At 34.9% G+C, this 25,593-nt stretch overlaps 1 protein-coding gene across 1 annotated transcript in view; it reads right to left on the minus strand.

Moving 5' to 3' along the window:
• The window catches only part of LOC138711909 (COMM domain-containing protein 4), a 34,380-nt gene extending 9,091 nt beyond the window's left edge, over positions 1-25,289 (minus strand). The window contains exons 1-4 of the mRNA XM_069843214.1: positions 25,178-25,289; positions 23,035-23,080; positions 19,149-19,220; positions 17,215-17,280 (exon numbers count right to left, since the gene is read on the minus strand). Coding sequence (XP_069699315.1) covers positions 17,215-17,280; positions 19,149-19,220; positions 23,035-23,037 — 141 coding nt within the window. The 5' untranslated portion in view covers positions 23,038-23,080; positions 25,178-25,289. The remainder of the gene's footprint in view (positions 1-17,214; positions 17,281-19,148; positions 19,221-23,034; positions 23,081-25,177) is intronic.
• Between the last annotated feature and the right edge of the window lie 304 nt (positions 25,290-25,593).

Below are 25,593 nucleotides of genomic sequence, written 5' to 3' on the forward strand. Positions count from 1 at the left end.
ATTTATTGAAAAGTTATAAGCGATTCTAATGTTACACTTTTATTTTTGGACATCGTTATGAACTGCTTGGTACTTAACGTGCCAACTAGAAAGACGTAATTCTGCGTCAGAAACTAAAGCAAGATTCGAACCCATGTCACTATCAGAACCTTCTATTGCTAGTAAAGCGACATCATTTTATTTTTACTTCGATTTTTATTGTACCTGAGTTTTTTAATGTACTTCACTCTCACCCCTTCTTCTAATGAAGTTCAACCGTCCTCCACACAGATCCAAGACCGCATATAGTAAACAGCACTGAGTTAGTGAGTACAGTACGTTCCAGAAATATATTCTCCTTTTCCAGTGACGAAAGAGCTTCCAATATTGAATCATATTTTCGCACAGGTACTGTCCGTTTGCCTACGTCGCATCCCGATTTCCCCCACCTGCTTCTGCTCGCCCCTCTGTAAAAGCTGGGCTGTCTTAGCTCTTTTCTGAAAACATTAATTTCTGTTAGGAAATTGAAGTTTACGTAATCTTATACAACTGTTTAAAATAACTTAAATAAAACGGCCTCGTTAAGTAATTAACTGTCACGTGATTTCCTCCCTTTCTACGACCCTACGACATAACCACTTGACGGACAGTAGATAGTATGTCTGAGTAATTTTATCTTTTCGGATCGGGCAGAAGTGAAGATTGAATTTACAGTACGTAAGGTACTCTTTTATAGAGTAGGTACAGAATTATTTCAACATGAGTTACTAGTACGAAGGACGAAACTGGGAATTGAAATTACGTACAATAGTCTATAGTGCGATAATATGCACATTAGAACTGAAGCCTGTATCGAAATGAACGGCCACCATTTTAAAAAAGTGTTTAAATATTCATATTATGTTTATTTTTCAATTTAACTTCATTCTCTATAGTGTACGCTAATGTGCTGTAGACAGTATAATATACACTGCATAATGAATACGTCCGCATGGACAGCTCAGTTCGTGAGTAAAACACTCATTGTTAATACTGTACTGTATTTTGATTAAATAAAAACCTAATGCAAATTATCGAACTCAAAATCGCGATATTTCCTAGTTTACGTACAGTAAATGGATGAACTACTTTTCTTCCCTCCTAAAGTGATTTGTTTGTGTTTTACGCCAGTATCATCGAACTCCAGTCCTGGAAAGGGGTAGCAAACTGTGTTTCCGGTTCTCTAAAGGTATAGCCAGGTTAATATTAAAAGTGTTAGTAAAAATAAAATGATGTCCCTGTATATGTCGCTACCGTCAGCTATGTTCGCTCAGGCACTAGCGTCGTTCTAGAAAAGAGATATCAGCTGATCGAGGAGCGCCTGGGAGTACTGTGACCCGCGGAACACAGCTCGGCGGCCAAAAATAAGCAGTCCTGCACACACACTTAATCATCTAGAAAGATCTTGAACACACATCAGGTGAGAAAACCCTACACAGATTAGAACCACAATAATACTGCTGTCCAAACATCGCAACTGCAATGGCTTTAAGATTCGTGCAAAGGCTTATTAAATACGACTGAAAGCCGTTGCCTAGGTTACTACAGAAGGCCGTGAAAGTCGGCAAAACCAAACTCAGGTTATGAATCGTGGAAGTGATATTATAACTGATTGGAGGGGCCAATAGAATGCTTTAAAATAATAATAAAAAAACTTATTATGACTTTTCTAATAAAATTAAGTGCATGGTTAATTACAAAATTAGGTTGAACATCTGCGTACTTTGACAACAGCGCATCGCCGGTTCACCTAGGAATACAAAGAATATTAAAGTATGAATATCAATATTCCGTCCCTTAGTTACAGCAGCAGGGTTGTCAGACTTTCTAACGACAGAAAATAACAAAATGTGTTAATTTTTTATTTAATTTGCAAGAAACCTACACATTTTATTCAAAAACTGCAAAGGGATAAATCATTTCTCATCAGTTTCTCTAACGATGATAGTAAAAAAATCAAAATCGTACAGATAGTACTTATCCAGTAAAACAGTGTTAACATCTAGGGGACGATGCATCTCAGATTTTTACAAAATATTAAAACAATTACTATTGTAAACATGTGACATACGATACTGAGAGAAGATTGTCTTAATAAAAGAATGACGACGCAACTCAGGTTTTTACAAAATATTAAAACAAATGATTATTGTAAACATGTGACATACGATAGTGAGAGGTAGATTGTCTTAATAATAAAAGAATGACGGCGCAACTCAGGTTTTTACGAAATATTAAAACAAATGACTATTGTAAACATGTGACATACGATAGTGAGAGGCAGATTGTCTTAATAATAAAAGAATGACGACGCAACTCAGGTTTTTACGAAATATTAAAACAAATGACTATTGTAAACATGTGACATACGATAGTAAGAGGCAGATTGTCTTAATAATAAAAGAATGACGACGCAACTCACGTTTTTACGAAATATTAAAACAAATGACTATTGCAAACATGTGACATACGATAGTGAGAAAAGATTATCTTAATAAAAGAATGACGACGCAACTTAGGTTTTTACGAAATATTAAAACAAATGACTATTGTAAACATGTGACATACGATTGTGAGAGGTAGATTGTCTTAATAATAAAAGAATGACGACGCAACTCTGGTTTTTACGAAATATTAAAACAAATGACTATTGCAAACATGTGACATACGATAGTGAGAAAAGATTATCTTAATAAAAGAATGACGACGCAATTCAGGTTTTTACGAAATATTAAAACAAATGACTATTGTAAACATGTGACATACGATAGTGAGAGGCAGCTTGTCTTAATAATAAAAGAATGACGACGCAACTCACGTTTTTACGAAATATTAAAACAAATGACTATTGCAAACATGTGACATACGATAGTGAGAAAAGATTATCTTAATAAAAGAATGACGACGCAATTCAGGTTTTTACAAAATATTAAAACAAATTACTATTGTAAACATGTGACATACGATAGTGAGAAAAGATTATCTTAATAAAAGAATGACGACGCAATTCAGGTTTTTACAAAATATTAAAACAAATTACTATTGTAAACATGTAACATACGATAGTGAGAAAAGATTGTCTTAATAAAAGAATGACGACGCAATTCAGGTTTTTACGAAATATTAAAACAAATGACTATTGTAAACATGTGACATACGATAGTGAGAAAAGATTGTCTTAATAAAAGAATGACGACACAATTCAGGTTTTTACAAAATATTAAAACAAATGACTATTGTAAACATGTGACATACGATAGTGAGAAAAGATTGTCTTAATAAAAGAATGACGATGCAATTCAGGTTTTTACAAAATATTAAAACAAATGACTATTGCAAACATGTGACATACGATAGTGAGAAAAGATTGTCTTAATAAAAGAATGACGACGCAATTCAGGTTTTTACAAAATATTAAAACAAATGACTATTGCAAACATGTGACATACGATAGTGAGAAAAGATTGTCTTAATAAAAGAATGACGACGCAATTCAGGTTTTTATAAAATATTAAAAAAAATTACTATTGCAAACATGTGACATACGATAGTGAGAAAAGATTGTCTTAATAAAAGAATGACGACGCAATTCAGGTTTTTACAAAATATTAAAAAAAATTACTATTGCAAACATGTGACATACGATAGTGAGAAAAGATTGTCTTAATAAAAGAATGACGACGCAATTCAGGTTTTTACAAAATATTAAAATAAATTACTATTGCAAACATGTGACATACGATAGTGAGAAAAGATTGTCTTAATAAAAGAATGACGACGCAACTCAGGTTTTTACAAAATATTAAAACAAATGACTATTGTAAACATGTGACATACGATAGTGAGAAAAGATTGTCTTAATAAAAGAATGACGACGCAATTCAGGTTTTTACAAAATATTAAAACAAATGACTATTGTAAACATGTGACATAAGATAGTGAGAAAAGATTGTCTTAATAAAAGAATGACGACGTAATTCAGGTTTTTACAAAATATTAAAAAAAATTACTATTGCAAACATGTGATATACGATAGTGAGAAAAGATTGTCTTAATAAAAGAATGACGACGCAATTCAGGTTTTTACAAAATATTAAAAAAAATTACTATTGCAAACATGTGATATACGATAGTGAGAAAAGATTGTCTTAATAAAAGAATGACGACGCAATTCAGGTTTTTACAAAATATTAAAATAAATTACTATTGCAAACATGTGACATACGATAGTGAGAAAAGATTGTCTTAATAAAAGAATGACGACGCAACTCAGGTTTTTACAAAATATTAAAACAAATGACTATTGCAAACATGTGACATACGATAGTGAGAAAAGATTGTCTTAATAAAAGAATGACGACGCAATTCAGGTTTTTACAAAATATTAAAACAAATGACTATTGTAAACATGTGACATAAGATAGTGAGAAAAGATTGTCTTAATAAAAGAATGACGACGTAATTCAGGTTTTTACAAAATATTAAAAAAAATTACTATTGCAAACATGTGATATACGATAGTGAGAGGTAGATTGTCTTAATAATAAAAGAAGGACGACATAGTTAAGATTTTTTTTTACAAAATATTAAAACAAATAACTATTGTAAACATGTGACATATGTGAGTAAGACGCAGAATGTCTTAATAATAAAAGAATGACGACGCATTTTAGATTATTACAAAATATTAAAACAAATGATTTTTCTATCCAACATTTGACAAAAGTTTGTGAAACAAACAGTGTTAACATTAACAAAAGCACAACGCATTTCAGATTTTTACTGGCGTAAAATAACTGACGACTGTAAAGAGACATCTGACGAACGTTAGTGAAATAGGTAGGCCTTGTTAACAATAACAGAAGAAGAACGTCTCGGGAGTCGCGACGCAGCAAAGAGTTAAACAGGTTTGTGCTATAATAAGAAGTACGTCATCGCTTTTCTTTTTCTCGCGGACTCCGGGGGTTTCACCCCCTTTGTGCTGCCATTATCTCATAATGGCGGGTGTAGACCTAGACTGCAGGATTGAATCAGCTGTGATCCTTTCACAGCCTCTTAGATACTGCGACTTGCTCTCTGATGCCATCAGTCCAAATCCAACGCCGTCTGTTTGGAGCATGAAGCGCCTAAGTCGACAAGTCTAATAAAAAAACGACGTATAAACTTTTTATGAATGATGTGTTCCACGGAAATTGTAATGTCTATGAAATCATTCATATGCATGCAGATGTTTTTCTTTTACGAAGTAACTTAATTTTCACTCAGGGATGTACAACGCTCAAACAAATAATCTCAATGCAACATAATTATCGAACCATAAGCTTGCGGAAGAGGTTGAGAATGGAGGCTTATATAAAATGTTCACCATTAACCGACAAGGAGATAGTATTAATAACAAAAGAAGCTCGGCGCGAAATATTCAATTGAATTTCTAAGTTTTAAACATATAGTGCGAATATTTAGTCGCAGGCGATGTGCGCCTTGATCAGGCGAGTCTATTTAGTTACGCCAAGGGGTATTCGGGTTATTCACTCGCTTGCCTTCGAAGCGATCGGATGTCATGCGTGCGGTAGAGCGGTATGTTTCCAGTACAATTAAGCTGTACTGCATTCCTTTACCGACCGCTCGCCCTTATCTCTACTCTGGAACTCTCCCCACTCCTCCTATTACTTCCCCTCTTTCACGTCGCTGGCTGCCAGGACTAAATTATAGGTCTGTAATTCACGTAGGAATAGAAATCTTGATGTCTTAAAACAGTCTCTGAATTTTTAATTTGTGGTGTAATGAGAAACAGCCCTGGATTATTCTCAGAAAATGCATGTTTATTTAATAATCCCACAATAAGTATTCGCACTCGTAAGCGGCTTCGTCTTTCTTCTTAAAAATCCAAATAAAATACGGTAACTTACAGATTTTTTGACAGCACACTGGATGAAAAAAGCTTCTCAACCGAATAATAACAGGCATTTCTCATATTTATTCAGCGTTTAATTTCCTCCCGAGTGTCATTTATATTTGTTACTGTTGCTCCAAGATATTTGAATTTTTCCAACTCTTCAAAAAATAAATTTACAATTTTTATATTTCCATTTCGTACAATATTCTGGTCACGAGATATAATCATATACTTGGTCTCTTCGGGATTTACTTCCAAACCTATCTCTTTACTTGCTTCCAGTAAAATTCCCGTGTTTTCCCTAATCGTTTGTGGATTTTCTCCTAACATATTCACATCATCAGCATAGAACCTTGTTTCCTTATCGCTTCAAATTTTGGTGGACATGAAGGACTCGTTCATTTTTATGCAAGCAGTTACAATACTATAAAGGTTTGGAAGTAAATCCCGAAAAGACAAAGTATATGATTATGTCTCGTGATGAGAATATTGTACGAAATGGAAATATAAAAATTGGAAATTTTGAAGAGGTGGAGAAGTTCAAATATCTTGGAACAACAGTAACAAATATAAATTATACTCGGGAGGAAATTAAACACAGAATAAATATGGGAAATGCCTGTTATTATTCGGTTGAGAAGCTTTTATCATCCAGTCTGCTGTCAAAAAATCTGAAAGTTAGAATTTATAAAACAGTTATATTACCGGTTGTTCTTTATGCTTGTGAAACTTACACTCTAACTTTGAGAGAGGAACATAGGTTAAGGGTGTTTGAGAATAAGGTGCTTAGGAAAATATTTGTGGCTAAGAGGGATGAAGTTACAGGAGAATGGAGAAAGTTACACAACGCAGAACTGCACGCATTGTATTCTTCACCTGACATAATTAGGAACATTAAATCCAGACGTTTGAGATGGGCAGGGCATGTAGCACGTATGGGCGAATCCAGAAATGCATATAGAGTGTTAGTTGGGAGGCCGGAGGGGAAAAGACCTTTGGGGAGGCCGAGACGTAGATGGGAGGATAATATTAAAATGGATTTGAGGGAGGTGGGATATGATGGTAGAGAATGGATTAATCTTGCTCAGGATAGGGACCAATGGCGGGCTTATGTGAGGGCGGCAATGAACCTCCGGGTTCCTTAAAAGCCACTCTACCCCATTATCTCTTGGCCTAGTTGCCTCACGAGTGGTGCCTTGTTGGTATCACTGGTGAGGTTCAGACCTGTCTTCGGACAGTTGACTAAAAAAACAAAAAAAAAAAAAACAACGGCACATGCGTTTTCAGGCATCTAAAAAAAAAATACTTCAGTAGAAATATATCTTGGGGCGAGCAGTAGCGTCGTCATTGTTGAGGCGTAATGCTGCAAGTGAGAAAGTCGCAAGTTCGATTCCCGATGGGTTCATGGATTTTCTCCATTAATGTAATTTTTCCAGCCAATTTATGTCTCTGGGGTTTAGTCAGCCTGTACAGGTGGGAGTTCTAACCTCCAGACACCCTGAGAGCTTGAGATGGGGGTTTCTTTATAAAGCGTAATGTAGCAGAATCAATGCTGTATGCCTCTAAGAAAAGTAACACACGAAGTTGCAGTGCGCCTGTAAGTAGCGACCACTTCTCTGACAGTTGCATGTAGCGGGTTGCCGTCCGTTCAAGGCGTTACGTATGAAAGAAAACATTTCATTTTCTGAGACGGCAAAATTCTATTATGACTGATGCAGGGTCGAATGGAAATTTGTCTTATTTTCCACAGAGTGAATTATGTTCTCGGAGGTGGTGCACAGTGACGGCAAAAATAACGATTTATTATTCTGGTACATCGCTCCAAGAAGGGGAAGTTTCGGTCGAAGTCAAGTATCAGCCATTCGATGATAAAAATAACACATCTCCATATTCCAGCAATATGTTTTGTTCCTTGATCACTACATAATTAAGGAAGAGACTAGTGAAGTGCTTTGTGTGGACTGTGGCATTGTATGTGGCAGAAACATGGACATTACGACGAAGTGAAGAGAAGCGACTAGAAGCATTTGAAATGTGGATATGGAGAAGAATGGAGCGTGTGTAATGGACAGACAGAATAAGAAATGAAGCTGTGTTGGAAAGAGTGGATGAAGAAAGAATGATGCTGAAACTGATCAGGAAGAGGAAAAGGAATTGGCTGGGTCACTGGCTGAGAAGAAACTGCCTACTGAAGGATGCACTGGAAGGAATGGTGAACGGGAGAAGAGTTCGAGGCAGAAGAAGATATATGATGACAGACGACATTAAGATATATGGATCATATGAGGAGACTAAGAGGAAGGCAAAAAATAGGAAAGACTGGAGAATGCTGAGTTTGCAGTGAAAGGCCTCCCCTTGGGCAGAACACTTACGTATGTAGTACATAATTATGATGCAACACAACAAATGACGTACAGTCTCTATGTCAAGGCGGTACACATTCCACATGCAAGAAGGACAAAGGGAATACAAAGAGAATAACGAAACTATAACGAGCGGAACAGAAGAACCAAGGGTAAGATAAATATGACAAGTGAAAAGCAAAGAGAATAAGGGACACAACAGGAGAACAAGGGGAATGCAAGGAGAACAAGGGGAATGCAAGGAGAACAAGGGGAATGCAAGGAGAACAAGGGGAATGCAAGGAGAACAAGGGGAATGCAAGGAGAACAAGGGAAATGCAAGGAGAACAAGGGGAATGCAAGGAGAACAAGGAGAATGCAAGGAGAACAAGGGGAACAAGGGGAAGACAAGGGGAACAAGGGGAATGCAAGGAGAACAAGGGGAATGCAAGGAGAACAAGGGGAATGCAAGGAGAACAAGGGGAAGACAAAGAGAACAAGGGGAATGCAAGGAGAACAAGGGGAATGCAAGGAGAACAAGGGGAAGACAAAGAGAACAAGGGGAATGCAAGGAGAACAAGGGGAATGCAAGGAGAACAAGGGGAAGACAAAGAGAACAAGGGGAATGCAAGGAGAACAAGGGAAATGCAAGGAGAACAAGGGGAAGACAAAGAGAACAAGGGGAATGCAAGGAGAACAAGGGGAATGCAAGGAGAACAAGGGGAAGACAAAGAGAACAAGGGGAAGACAAGGAGAACAAGGGGAAGACAAGGAGAACAAGGGGAAGACAAGGAGAACAAGGGGAACACAAGGGGAACAAGGGGAAGACAAAGAGAACAAGGGGAAGACAAGGAGAACAAGGGGAAGACAAGGAGAACAAGGGGAAGACAAAGAGAACAAGGGGAAGACAAAGAGAACAAGGGGAAGACAAGGAGAACAAGGGGAAGACAAAGAGAACAAGGGGAAGACAAAGAGAACAAGGGGAAGACAAAGAGAACAAGGGGAAGACAAGGAGAACAAGGGGAAGACAAGGATAAAAAGGTGAAGACAAAGAGAACAAGGGTAAGACAAGCATAACAAGGGGAAGACAAAGAGAAGAAGGGGAAAACAAGGATAACAAGGGGAACATAATGTGAATTTCAGTGACCAGGACGTTTATTTGAAATAGTGCAAGCTACAACAAATAATATTACAAAATAAAATTAATCTACCCAGGCCACAGTTAATAAAAAGTAGATTACATGATGAACGCTCTACCAGAAAGGACATTTAGGAAAGTAACAGGAAGAAAAGTGGCGGGAAGAACATTTCTGTAAAGACCGGAATCTTCTGTATATATATTTGCGACATTATGCATAATTGATTAGAAAAATATTTGTTTGTATAGAGGAATTTGGCACAATATTCTCTGTTCTGCAGCGAAAACAATCTCGGCTTGTAAAACTAATAATAATTCTGTAAAGACAAACAACAGATCTAAAACTGTTCATATCGGTAGATACTTAGTAAACTGCAACCTACAACTACCAATATGCAATACTTCCTGTGTAACAGAGCTGGGAGGCGAGGTTTGGATGGGGATTGGTCCTTCGTCGTTTCCATGGAGGCGCACATATCTACGTCTAAGAATGTATTACCAGCTAGTAGCGAATATAAACAAAAAGGTTCAAAGCAAAAATAAAGATTGGCTGAACCTTCAGTTTTGAGGCTCTGTCTTTATCTCTGTCAGTGACTCTACAAAGGCAAATTTATAACATCCCCAGTCTATGGTACCTTAAGATAAGACAGCGAAACTTTTATATGCTACTTACTTACTTACTGGCTTTTAAGGAACCCGGAGGTTCATTGCCGCCCTCACATAAGCCCGCCATCGGTCCCTATCCTGAGCAAGATTAATCCAGTCTCTACCATCATATCCCACCTCCCTCAAATACATTTTAATATTATCTTCCCATCTACGTCTCGGCCTCCCTAAAGGTCTTTTTCCCTCCGGCCTCCCAACTAACACTCTATATGCATTTCTGGATTCGCCCATACGTGCTACATGTCCTGCCCATCTCAAACGTCTGGATTTAATGTTCCTAATTATGTCAGGTGAAGAATACAATGCGTGCAGTTCTGCGTTGTGTAACTTTCTCCATTCTCCTGTAACTTCATCCCTCTTAGCCCCAAATATTTTTCTAAGAACCTTATTCTCAAACTCCCTTAATCTCTGTTCCTCTCTCAAAGTGAGGGTCCAAGTTTCACAACCATACAGAACAACCGGTAATATAACTGTTTTATAAATTCTAACTTTCAGATTTTTTGACAGCAGACTGGATGACAAAAGCTTCTGTCCTGCTATATGAAAAAATATTTTTTTCAAAATTCAGAAGTTCACTGTGCAGTGATGAAGAGTTTCCTTCATAACTCATGAACTTGTTAACTTTTTCATGTTCTCTCTCTTTTATTTTATTGCTGAAACTCATGTTCACAATATCATGCTCTTTCAACTACATTCCTTAATAAATAATATCTTTTTTATATTGGGTTACAACGAAATACTGATATTTGACCATTTTTAAATGACTTTAATTTTTATCAGACAATCTATGAAAGGTAGACAAGTGATCTTGCATCATATTGTAGATATGACATGCATAAATACATACAAAAATTTTCATCACAGAATGTTGGATAGTTTTTTAATTATGTGGGAATGCTTGATCATTGCAGAGTGAACTGAATTTTGAAAAAAAAAAAAAAAAAAAAAAAAAAAAAATGCAAATACATTTTTTAAATCGTAAAAATATTTTTTTTTTCATATAGGAGGACAGTGTTTTACAGAAAGTAATTTTCATTATTGTTGTTTTTTTCATTTTATTGGATTATTTTACGAAGCTGTATCAACATCTGGGTTATTTAGCATCTGAATAATATGAAGGTGATAATGCCGGTGAAATGAGTCCGGGGTCCAGCACCGAAAGTTACCCAGCATTTACTCGTATTGGGTTGAGGGAAAACCCCGGAAAAAACCTCAACCAGGTAACTTGCCCTGACCGGGATTCGAACCCGGGCCACCTGGTTTCACAGCCAGACACGCTGACCATTACTTCACAGGTGTGGACTTCATTATTGTACAACATACAGTAATTGAGAAAAAAATTTGTATATTTCCAAAATTTTCCAGCTGCAAGCTATACCTAACCCCTTAACAATCTCACACACTCGAACCTACAGTCTTCATATACAACTTAACAATTGGAATCATATTGGACGTCTTATTTTTCTGAAGTAATTGAGTTGAACTGGGCAGGTCTTAATTCTGTGTTTGAGTGGAATGACGTACAGAGGTCTTTAAATTTTTTGGTTAAGTACGTAGGGAAAGCAATACGTCAGGCAATCCTTTTTAATGAAATTTCGAATGTCAGAGAATATGTAACGGTCAGCAAAGTTAAGAAATGGAATACAGAAATGGGTAGAAGCAGGCTATTCACAGAATTTGAAGAGAAAAACATTGCATTTAGGAATGTAGCTACTCTAATAGAATTTTCCTTGTGTGTACAAATGCCCCAACATAGAGGATAATCTGTGGCCGGACGAAAAACTTCGGCTAAAGCCAGAAACACATGATAATAACAAAGTGTAATTTGAATATTACTTGTCAAGAATTCCATGGTTTGGAGGTCATTAAAGGCAATTCATACAAGCAAAAAAATATGTGTAAATAGCATTATAATGTGTACTAGCCGTACCCGTGTGCTCCGCTGCATCCGTTAGAAATAAATATAAAGTAATTACATAATTAAAATAGGACGTTTGATCCAGGGAACATTCGTGTTTGATAGAAGGATAAATCGTTTATTATGTTACTTAATTTAAATTGTATTTAAATAATTAAAATGCGATCATTTTGATCCAGAGACACTCATTTGGTGCAATGACAATTCCTTTAACATGTTTCTTAATTGTTATTACCAATTATTTTTGGAAAAGCGAAAATTAACAGAAAAATTTTGGCTACAGATTTATTATTATGTTTATATTATGTAAAAAGTGTGTTGATAACGGATGTACTCGAATTAGAAAGTTTTTAATTTGTTGTGGGAGCTCTTGAATCTCAGGAGGAACAACTTTTACAACAGCGCAACATAATCTGCTTGGCTCATTACCCAATTTTTTTGCATTGCATTTATTGCATATGTATTTTATGTATTTTAACACGATTCAATTGAGCATAGTTAAAATTTGAATTATAAAATAATGGATTGCAAAGCTAACGTACTATTACTGCATACTAAATCAATACACTCTCGTTGTTCGTTAATTCTCTGAGATAAAAATGAATATGTTCATAAACATTATTATAAGAAATACAGGAAATGAATATACAGAATAGCCTATCAAGTTTTCTGTGCATAAGAAGCTATTTTAATCTTACCTGTCCTCAATTCACTCAGAAGTTACTGTAATAACATTATAGCATTATGTCCATCTAGAGAAACCACACTTTCCAATGGTGAAATAATAATTAATTATACAAATCGGTTAATTTAGCTTCCGATATTACTTCATACAAACACAGAAACATTCTCTGTAGGCTATGTTTCATAGCTTTCGATTGTTGTGTCCAAGGCCCCTTATAGACGAAGTCATTTGTTTTTTAATTCAATACACCGCCTTAGATGGCAGTTATTTTAATTTTAAAACTCATTTATCTCATTAAATATCAGTCCTATCAAAATTTTTCAGAGAATAAAACTTATCCGAAATCATTTTTAAAGAAACTTTTGTTATGTAACATATTTCACAAAAATCAATAATAAGCGAGATATTTCGATTTATTTAATTCAGGCCCCCTTATAACCCCCCTTTTAAATAACGTATTTTGAATGCCATATAGCCTAAAATCTAAGTTACAACGAACTTAATTTATATTATATTCCAATTTTCATCGAAATCGGTTCAGCCATTATTACGTGAAAAGGTAACAAACATACAGACAGACAGACATACAAACAAAAATTTCAAAAAAGCGATTTTCGGTTTCAGGGTGGTTAATTATATATGTTAGGACCAATAATTTTTGGAAAATCGAAAATTACCAGAAAAATTTCGGCTACAGATTTATTATTAGTATAGATTTTTTTTTCTTATTTTACAGATGTTAATATGATAATTTTTGGCACGAAAAGTAGTAAAATGGTTTGATGATATAATTTGATAATTGCATCTATTTTTAATCACTGACATGTATTAATTGTATCCCATAACTAATTTACTAATGCATTCTTTAAACTTTTTCTTGTAATAAAAGTGATTACTGCAGATTCTATCTAGTATTTTAGTATTAGTAGTATTTATTTATTTAACCTGGTAGAGATAAGGCCGTCAGGCCTTCTCTGCCCTCTACCAGGGGATTACAACTATAATATGAACAATAAAATTACAATTAACATTAAATTTACAATTACAATAAAAATTAAAGTACGACAAGATTACCTGATTAATGAAAGCTAGACATTTTATCATAGAAGTTAAGAACAAAGAATATTTTTGTATTTACTGAATTACAAATTAAACCTACAATAACAAAATTCTATAGTAATGAAATTACCGGATATTGAAATATTTTGTGATATATTAAGAGAACTATTTACAAGAAACCATGTCTGAACGAGTCTCAATTACTGACCAAGTGCCTAGTAAGTTTTCGTTTGAATTCAGTTTTATTTCGACAGTCCCTGATGCCAGCAGGTAGCGAATTCCAGAGTCTTGGCAGGGCCATTGTGAAAGAGGATGAGTATGAGGAGGTGCGATGGGATGGTATTGTTAGTATTGTTTCATGGCGAGAGCGTGTGTTCAGATTGTGGTGGGAAGAAAGGTAAGTGAAGCGAGACGACAGGTACGAAGGAATAGAAGAGTTCAAGATTTCGAAGAGAAAGAGAAGTGAATGTAAATTTCTTTTCTTATCTAGTTTAAGCCAACCTATTGCTTCCAGGGATGGGGTAATATGATCATATTTACGAACATTGCTTAGAACAATTTGGATTTAGGAAAAATAAAGGCACAGAAAATGCAACATTCAGTTTAACTGACAAAATTCTGGAGGCAGTAAATAAAAAATTACAAGTTGGAGGGATTTTCTGTGATTTATCCAAAGCATTTGACTGTATAAATCATAAAATGATGCTAGATAAATTAGATTATTATGGAATTAAAGATGTTGTGCACCAATGGTTGCACTCATATCTCATAGATAGGAAACAGAAAGTTGAAATCAATGCAACTATGAAATCTACATCGACATGGGGAACTATCAATAATGGAATTCCTCAAGGATCAATATTAGGTCCCCTACTTTTTCTAGTCTTTATAAATGATCTTGCCCCCCCTAATAAAAGATGTAGGTCATCCCATATTATTTGTAGATGACACAAGTATAGTAATTACAGCCAATAACTCCAACACATTCCAATCTTCAACAGAGGAAATTCTCTTCAAAATATGTGACTGGTTCCCAGTCAATAAATTAGTATTAAATTGTAACAAAACTAACATAATTCAATTTAAATCCTGTCCAAATTCAACCTCGCAAATTTCTAGAGCAATAATTAACAATATATCACTATTAGAAACAACAACAACCAAATTTCTTGGCTTAAAAATCGATAGTGTGTTAAATTGGAAAAATCATATTAAAGAAATTACCCCCAAACTAAATTCAGCTTGTTTTGCTATCAGATCTATGCAAAAGATAGTAAATATCAATACCTTAAAAACAATATACTTTGCATACTTCCACTCGGTAATGAGTTTTGGAATAATATTCTGGGGAAATTCCACAGATAGTAACAGTATATTTCTATTACAAAAAAGAGTAAATAGAATAATAGTAGGTGCCAAATCTAGGGAATTGTGTAGGACTATTTTAAAAAAACTACAAATAATGCCCATGGCTTGTCAGTATATCTTTTCATTAATAATCTTCCTCGTATGTAATCGTGAAAACTTTGTAACTAATTCAACAGTTCATAGCATAAATACACGTCAAAAAATGGCTTTCATACTCCATCGGCAAGTCTATCATGCTATCAAAAAGGAGTGCGTTATATGGCAGTAAAAGTTTTTAATAGCCTCCCTATCGATATAAAAAATGAAACTCAAAACATAAGATTATTTAGGGCCAAATTAAAGAAGTACCTAATTTCTCACGCCTTCCATTCTGTAGGTGAATTCATGACATTCAATAACGCTTCATGAAATTGATACTAAAACTTTGTGTTGTACTAGTAGACTATATTGTAAATCTCGTCTGTATATATTTCATCTAGATTGTGACTATAAATTAAGACTTTATAATAGTATTAAGTTTTTTGACTTGTTCCATATTCTAGCTGTAAGCAATGTATGAATACCATGGAATGTTAATAAATACAATACAATACAATACAATACAAAACGTACACACAAATTATGAGCACGTTGAAGTTTCATTTTGTTGTCGCTGGAGAGGTCAGTCAGTAAAATGTCCGCATAGTCAAAATAGGGAAATACAAGCGTCTGCACAAGGGACTTTTTTAAACAAGAGGGAAGATGAACATTTATCCTTTTTAGTACATGGATAATAGAATATACTTTTCAAATATAATTATGCAAAAAAAAAAAAAAATCTGTGGCCTAGTTAACAAATTATGTTAATACTAGACGGATCTAGTCTAGACAACTTCCCGGACTGGTCCTGCTTTTTGTGTCCGAAGATCTGACCATCGTATCTGAAAGGTAAGAATGTCACCGACTATACCAGCATGGATGTGGTATCCTTTAGAAAGGTTTTATATGCCTGACTCACAAGTCTCCAAATTCTAAGGTAAGTAAGTCACAGGGACTGCAACACGGATCTTTTAAACTACATGCTGACACACATGCGATGGCTAAAACCGTTAACAAAATACTGTCTGATACTGATCATTTATGCAAAGTTTTCTACCCCAAGGGCAAGTATTTCATTGCAAACCCAGCATTCTCCAATCTTTCCTATTTTCTGCCTTCCTCTTATTCTCCTCATATGATCCATATATCTTAATGTCGTCTATCATCTGATATCTTCTTCTGCCCCGAACTCTTCTCCCGTTCACCATTCCTTCCAGTGCATCCTTCAGTAGGCAGTTTCTTCTCAGCCAGTGACCCAGCCAATTCCTTTTCCTCTTCCTGATCAGTTTCAGCATCATTCTTTCTTCACCCACTCTTTCCAGCACAGCTTCATTTCTTATTCTGTCTCCACTTCACACACTCCATTCTTCTCCATATCCACATTTCAAATGCTTCTAGTCGCTTCTCTTCACTTCGTCGTAATGTCCATGTTTCTGTCCCATACAATGCCACACTCCACACAAAGCACTTCACTAGTCTCTTCCTACCTTAATCATTAAGTTACAAGTCATCATCAGTTCACAAGATGGATGCCCCAGTCAATGTGACTCATTTACCTACAGCTAGAATTGGAATCAGGCCTAGAAATCCTCCCAACGGACACCAGATTCATTCTATATACTCAGTAGCATTCTTAGCTTAGCACATAAATCCAACGATCACTTATCACAACTGAATTTCACTAACACTAACCTGAATAAGAGAAAGATGTCCAAATCTTTTATTTTAAAACGCTTAATAACTATATTATCAACTCATAAACAACTTTTGCAATTTCACTTTTAATAAAAACAGCCGAAAATCGAAAGCATATGCGAAAGTGTTGGCAATATAATGCAAGAATAAAATATAAGACAGCAGACTGGGTTGCTATGGAAATGGATATTACATCAGAAGTTCAGTGTTGCTATAGAAACTGAAACATCAGAAACTAAGGTTGGCTCTCTTAATGATCTGTCCATGTCTTAAAACCATGTCCTAAGCAAACGTCAGAGACGAATAAAATTGTGGTTGTCCTCAGTTTAGCATAAACAGGGGTCTACTCACATCCATGTCCTCTCCCAGCAAAGACTTGGTCACCTGTTGACACAACAGCTTCATCTTCACTGACGTCTGCAAAACACAAACAACACTGTCTTAAAATGTTACCTCACTTCTTGAGAAAGAGCCCATTTGTAGCTCCAAAATATAACTGTGATATGATTCCTGTTAATAAGTTACTTAATAAAATTTAATTAATGTAAAAATCTAAGTTTAATTGTAACCCGGAGGTTCATTGCCGCCCTCACATAAGCCCGCCATTGGTCCCTATCCTGAGCAGGATTAATCCAGTCTCTATCATCATATCCCACCTCCCTCCAATCCATTTTAATATTATCCTCCCATCTACGTCTCGGCCTCCCCAAAGGTTTTCCCCTCCGGCTTCCCAACTAACACTCTATATGCATTTCCGGATTCGCCCATACGTGCTACATGCCCTGCCCATCTCAAACGTCTGGATTTAATGTTCCTAATTATGTCAGGTGAAGAATACAATGCGTGCAGTTCTGTGTTGTGTAACTTTCTCCATTCTCCCTGTAACTTCATCCCGCTTAGCCCCAAATATTTTCCTAAGAACCTTATTCTCAAACACTCTTAACCTATGTTCCTCTCTCAAAGTGAGAGTCCAAGTTTCACAACCATACAGAACAACCGGTAATATAACTGTTTTATAAATTCTAACTTTCAGATTTTTTGACAGCAGACTGAATGATAAAAGCTTCTCAATCGAATAATAACAGGCATTTCCCATATTTATTCTGTGTTTAATTTCCTCCCGAGTGTCATTTATATTTGTTACTGTTGCTCCAAGATATTTGAATTTTTCCATCTCTTCGAAAGATAAATCTCCAATTTTTATAGTTCTATTTCGTACAATATTCTGATCACGAGACATAATCATATACTTTGTCTTTTCGGGATTTACTTCCAAACCTATCGCTCTACTTGCTTCCAGTAAAATTCCCGTGTTTTCCCTAATCGTTTGCGGATTTTCTCCTAACATATTCACGTCATCCGCATAGACAAGTAGCTGATGTAACCCGTTCAATTCCAAACCCTCTCTGTTATCCTGGATTTTCCTAATGGCATACTCTAGAGCGAAGTTAAAAAGTAAAGGTGATAGTGCATCTCCTTGCTTTAGCCCGCAGTGAATTGGAAACGCATCTGACAGAAACTGACCTATACGGACTCTGCTGTACGTTTCACTGAGACACATTTTAATTGATCGAACTAGTTTCTTGGGAATACCAAATCCAATAAGAATATCATATAAAACTTCTCTCTTAACCGAGTCATATGCCTTTTTGAAATCTATGAATAACTGATGCACTGTACCCTTATACTCCCATTTTTTCTACATTATCTGTCGAATACAAAATATCTGATCAATAGTTGATCAATTACGCCATATAGGAGTGCCATTTTAAATTTCTAAAGGGGGTATGGGTGAAATCTAGAATGCAAATGCCTGGTTTCAGACTTCCCCCTCAATATCTAAATTTACGTGTTTTTTTGTTTAAATTGAATTCAATTTAAATAACTAGTTATTTAGACTGGGAAGTTTTGAAATGAAAGTCTTGTATAGTGAGAAGATTGCAAAGGACGTAGATGGGAGGATAATATTAAAATGTATTTGAGGGAGGTGGGATATGATGGTAGAGACTGGATTAGTCTTGTTCAGGATAGGGACCGATGGCGGGCTTATGTGAGGGTGGCAATGAATCTCCGGGTTCTTTAAAAGCCATTTGTAAGTTGTAAGGAAGTTTCTAGTTAGAGACTTTGCAGGAAGTGGACAATGGATGCACTCTTTCGCACTGTGCTTGCAGGTTCTGAGGAAAAATTACTTCTTAGACAGTGGTATGAGAGATCGACAAAATGTGTCCAAAATATATCAGAGCATGCTGAGTACTATAGTTTTAACTGAAGTGCAGTATACTGACCATACGGGTGAGGGTATTGATCTCTGCCAGGATCCAATCTGGACAGTCCAGATCTCCACAGAAGCGGAACCTCTGAAAACAAACACAAACGTATTAACACATATTACCACAGGTGATGTTTTCTAATTGGTGGTCTGCAAACCACAAGGGATTCACAAACCCCATCCAGAAAGTCTAAGAACTGTTCAAGGGAAAATCTTCTGCATTTTTATGAAATAGTACAATTGAAAATTATCACATAGTCAGTTGAACAAATTCAGAGTATCATAGTCTAATTAAGAGATGTTTAGACACACTTGGGCACTCTCAAAACTAGTCTTCAATGATATCAGTGTTGTGTAAGTGAAGTGTGTTGTGTAAGTGAAGTGTGTTGTGTAAGTGAAGTGTGTTTCTGTCACTGAAGTTTTACAGTTTATAGTGGCAGTGCAAAGTATTTGAACAGTGAAATGTTTTTGAGTGTTAGTGAAATCAGGATAGAATCAGTGAAATGTGTCGTACTTCCAGTGCAGTGAGTGAGTTGACAGCGAAATGAGTGTAGTGCTCTAAGGTACTTGTGCACATATGAACATATCATACTCGTGGGTTTTAGTTCGAACTTAGGGTTAAGATACAAATTAGATTTACTTTAAATGTTATTTTAAGTGATTGTGCTTCATTTAATTTAGGATTCTCCTTGTTGTTGTTGTTGTTGTTATTATTATTATTATTATTATTATTATTATTATTATAAATTATGGTTTTTAAGGAACCCGGAGGTTCATTGCCGCCCTCACATAAGCCCGCCATTGGTCCCTATCCTGAGCAAGATTAATCCAGTCTCTATCATCATACCCCACCTCCCTCAAATACATTTTAATATTATCTTCCCATCTACGTCTCGGCCTCCCCAAAGGTCTTTTTCCTTCCGGCCTCCCAACTAACACTCTATATGCATTTCTGGATTCGCCCATACGTGCTACATGCCCTGCCCATCTCAAACGTCTGGATTTAATGTCAGGTGAAGAATACAATGCGTGCAGTTCTGTGTTGTGTAACTTTCTCCATTCTCCTGTAACTTCATCCCTCTTAGCCCCAAATATTTTCCTAAGCACCTTATTCTCAAACACCCTTAACCTCTGTTCCTCTCTCAAAGTGATAGTCCAAGTTTCACAACCATACAGAACAACCGGTAATATAACTGTTTTATAAATTCTAACTTTCAGATTTTTTGACAGCAGACTGGATGACAAAAGCTTCTCAACCGAATAATAACAGGCATTTCCCATATTTATTCTGTGTTTAATTTCCTCCCGAGTATCATTTATATTTGTTACTGTTGCTCCCAGGTATTTGAATTTTTCCACCTCTTGAAAAGATAAATTTCCAATTATTATTATTATTATTATTATTATTATTATTATTATTATTATTAATTTATTATTAACTGTATTTTTATATACCCATTTGCAGTGTGAATAAATACATCATATAATTTTTTTAATTTGAATTTAAATTCTTTGATAACAAAAATTGTATATAATTTATTTACAAAGATTTTACTTCGGAATATGTCTTTCTCGTATTAAATTTCACCGTATGTGGTTAACATGTTTCAGCCTGTTATGAGCCCCTTCAGAACTGGTTGTTGCTGATCTTGGCGCTTTTTGTTTGTTTTTCCTGTGGGGGTGTGTTTGTGTAGTGTAATGTGGAGTCAAAGAGTATGTGTGTTCTGAAAATGAGTTGTGTGTTGAGAATTTCATTTGGATGTGTCTATATATTTCGTATTGTTATAGCGTGTTTAGTTTCTGGCTTTTGGTAAATCAAGATGGCTAACTCTATTGAGCATATTGAGGTTAAAATGGATGAAAATACTAGTCTGTGATAAAAACACCGAAGAAAAGGAAGATTCCGTACATTTTACAACATTGGGCAGAACTTATTAAAAAAACCCATTTTGTGTTGTAGAAATGCAGTCTAAAGACTGTAAATTCAGCTCCTCTTACAAGTAAGCTGTGTAAGACAAACCGATCACAATCTGGTGTTCGTAATGGTTTCAGGAAAGCAGCAGGTTTCAGACTTGAAGGGGGAAATAAAGTTGATGTAAAATATACATACAGCGACATGGATGTGTACGAAACTCTTATGGCCAGTTTGTCCAAGCAATGTTTAATTTTGCTTAACGAATGTTAAATTAACAGTCTGTTTATTTTTAACGCTTTGTTAATGTATTTTCCATTTGTTCAACATAATTTTGTTTAAGATAACCAACACTTAACTATAACGTCTGTTAGCACTATTTTAACTACTCAACAGCAGTTGGTAATGATTCTACACATGTAAGACAATTTTTGATTGGCTAAAATTAATCTTTAAATTCTACATTATAGAGTGAGTCATGAAACTTGCATAAAATGACAACCTGTTACAGTAGGCCACGCTCCATAAACAAACAGTTGACAAATGAAAGTTGTAGGTGAATAATAATTACAAAGTAAGGTTATATTTCCTCATTGCTATTAAGGATACGAAATATGAAAGAAATAAAATAACACTGATGTATTTAAACAGTCCAAAGTATTTTTTAAATGTTATATTACCAGTCACATGCTAAACATTCCCTACAGAGAGACACAGAATATTAATTTCGCAACTTCTTTTCGAACAGCTGTGGAGACATCGGCCATATTTAACTAAATGTTAAACGAGTTAACTGCCCAAAATCCTACATTTAAAATTAACAAACTGTTAACAATCTGTTAAACCAAACTGTTGTTGAAAACATAAAATTTTATTAATTAACAAACTGTTTAGAGTTTAACAGTCGTTAAATTTTCTAACAATACTTGGAAAAACCGGCCATTAATGTTTAGAAAATGGAAACCCGCAAAATTACAAACAACTCTGACAGCTGAGAAAGCTCTAAATATCTTACATATTCAATTTTGTGATATTCAAGTAAAAGGGATGTCATTTTTTGTTCAAATGGAGTTTTGTTCCCCAGGTGAATACACAAGTTGAATTCTACAAGTGGGTGTGCAAAAAAAAAAAAATAAATAAATAAATAAAAAAAGTAAAACAAAATAATACTAGCATTTGCTGTGTTTTTGTATTTGTGTAGAAAATTATTCGCAATAACGGTCCGAAGTTTAATTTTCATTTATCTCGAAACTAATTTTTATGACTAACTTCCCTTTATGCAAACCACTGAATTAAACTATTTTAATATACAGGGTGGACCGTACGTAATGTCATTATTTCAAGGGGCTATTATTTTAGATATATCAAACAAAAACGTTTAATACAATTTTGCTAATTTTCACTTCCTTTTCGAGATAAAAATTGTTTTACCTGTTATATTCCATAGCATGTTTAGGGAAAGCCATTGATTTAATTCCCAATATAGGCCTACTCAGTCAAGTTTAAGAGAGCAGTGTATTATGATAATAAATGATTGAAAGAATTTTAGTTTTGTCCTTTAAATGTACAGAAATATGATCTGAACAAATGTAACTTTGTAAAATTTCTTTGTAAAATGAAAAGTCAAGTCCAGACCTGACGATATAAAATATGATGTTTTTCTGTGGGGAATGTTGAAGGAACAATGTTTCAAAACCATACCGTGAACTTTGCAACAACTACCATAAGAACACTGACTCAGTGATGGGAGCTGTAACCCCTGAACAATGCTTGTATATGGTGTTTAACATAATCGAATCCATGGAATTTGTTGTTCTCAATGATGGAAAGCATTTAGAATTATGCAAAAAACATACCTTAATCAGTGACACTATTACGGTTACCTTTTCTTTTCTTTTGCCCCACTGTATGTACCTTAAATAGCCACACACTAGATTCTTATTTCTTCTACACTCTCAAATGCTACATAAAACCCTTTCAGAATACATACCATGATGTGAGTGCTTCAAAGTGAACCAGCAGCTATGAACTAGAACCTGCAAGAACAAAAGAAAAACCATCATTAGTATGAAAATATCTTGTTTCGTTACTATGGAAACATTTCGATATCCTTATTAAATGCATCACATGTTTTCACTTACATATTATTACTTTTTAACAGATTTACATGCATTAAAAGCTAACAAGAGGAAGGCAAAAAATAGGAAAGATTGGAGAAAGCTGGGTTTGCAATGAAAGAGCTGACCTTGGGCAGAACACTAAATGAATGAAAAGCTAAGAATGTCGCTCCCAGTGGTCTAGGGATAAAGCACTCTCTTCTAGACCAAGGATTACAGGTTCAAACCCGGATGGGGTCTCGATGGATTTTTTATAATGTAGAAATTAGGAGAGGAAGTTCTCTAGGAGAGATTTTAATCTGTGTCTCCCGTGTTGGAGTCTTCCAGCATGTTAAAGACCTCCGTGCTTAAATTAGAGCTCTAAACCAAATTTATCCTCTCTCACAGTAATATTTTAGTTGCATACTAGGTGCCGCTTGAGGCAATAAGCTTACCACTTGTCCCTCTGCCCCTGTCGGCAAATAAGTGAAACTAAATTCGTTGTAGGTACTCAAACCTCCACCTGGGTGTATATATGTTCCAGCATTAAAACAATGAGTCGGTGAAAATTGTAAAAAAACTTAAAAAAAATCGTAGATTGTTCCAAAAAAATAGTTTTATGATTCATAGTTCATAATCTGCAGTTTTTTCACCCTATTGGTCATTTTCTCAACTTACTGATATTTGACGCATTTTAGACTTCAAATATTCTAGTGAATTTTCCTTCAAATGGCATGAAATTTGCACGTAAGTTCATAAATATGTTATAAATAAACTGACTGATCCCTTTCAGTGTACTTATTAAAATGTTGCGGCCATCAATTGCTGAAGTTGTAATTGTTTTCTAAAATTAAAAATTAGAAACTCAAAGTTAAATATTTTTTGCTTAAACGAGCGTTACGACTTCCGCCGATTTTGGAATAGACGCCGACCACTTAGGTTAGGTTAGTTTAGGCTTTTAATATCCCGTCAAGATGAAGGTGAAAGCGATTGAGTGTGATTTTTTGTTTTCTATGTTGGCAGTTCAAGTGCGTCGGTATCTATTCCAAAATCGACGGAAGTCGCTCAACGCTCGTTTTATCTATTTTTTTCTAAAAAAATTTGCCTGCTAAATGCAAAAAGCATACATCACTTTCTGCGTTCATTTTATATTTTTTTTTGTAATTCTGGATCATTTTCACAATGAGTATTATTGGTTTACTTCCTACCTCGTAATATTTAACTTAACTCCTCCTTTATTACAGCATTCTATTAATTATAGGCTATTTGTTTACATATAGCCTATATAATGGCTAAAACTTGAGAATTGGGTATATTTGGCAACGATGGCGATAAAGTATTATAACAACAAGCCAATGAATAATGCGAAATGCCTACAATTATCTAATAGGTACTGAGTATTACAAAACTTCAAACACGTAGCTAATAATACACAAAGATTGCTTTAAACTGGCTACCTATTTCTTATAACAAAGATATTGTATTTAAATACACTTAGTAGATTAGCTAGTCTACAAGGCCTATGAACATTTTGTAGGTCTAAATATAATATCATTACGAGAGAAGGTAAGCTAACCTAAGCTAACTATAGAACGTAGAAAAATGTAAGTTGAAAGTTTCGTACTAAATCCTACATTTACACCTATTTAATGTAATTAAATGTTTAAATTGTTATCAAATGGAGACTGGAAATGTCAATGGCTGTCTAAAGCGTAAAAGGCAGGTTTAAAACTTAGCCAACTATTAAAACATTTCATAATAATTAACGTTCAAAAATTCATTACACAAGTTCTAAAACACGCACTAAAGTTGATATGAAACAATAATACATTTAGCAACATTTGTCATGCTTTTTATTCGCGTGTAGAACAAAATAACTACACCTACATTATAAAACATCGGAAGTGCCTCGACACATAACCTCAACAATAATTTAGCTACGTTTTCGGTGCACAACATTAAAACTAAAGCAAAATTAATAATTTAAACGCCAAAGTAGCAATGCGTTTATCTGTTGCAATTCTAAAACATACTTACATGTTAATTTTCACGTATTATTAATTACTATTATTAATGTACATGAAGAAATTTCGACTGTCTGACAATAGCGATGTAAACAAACAAGTACAGCCAACCGCTATCAGTGTCGCCAACACCGGCTGAAGGAAATGTGCTAGATTAAAGCTAAAAAAGAACTAAAAGTGACAGAAGGGGCCAAATTTTAATATTGCAAATTCTTGTACTAAAAGCAGTAATCTAATTTGCGTTATTTTTTGCAATATGACATTATTTAGGCTTCTCTCAGAGTTAAGAAATATTAAATATGGATTTCTCTAGGGATCGATTTGGTTTTAGTTTAATAATAATAATAATAATAATAATAATAATAATGATAATGATAATAATAATGGTTTATTTAACATTTAGTTTACATTAATGCTTTAGTCCCAACC

This window comes from Periplaneta americana, chromosome 2 (genome assembly GCF_040183065.1).
Source record: "Periplaneta americana isolate PAMFEO1 chromosome 2, P.americana_PAMFEO1_priV1, whole genome shotgun sequence".
Lineage (NCBI taxonomy): Eukaryota > Metazoa > Arthropoda > Insecta > Blattodea > Blattidae > Periplaneta > Periplaneta americana.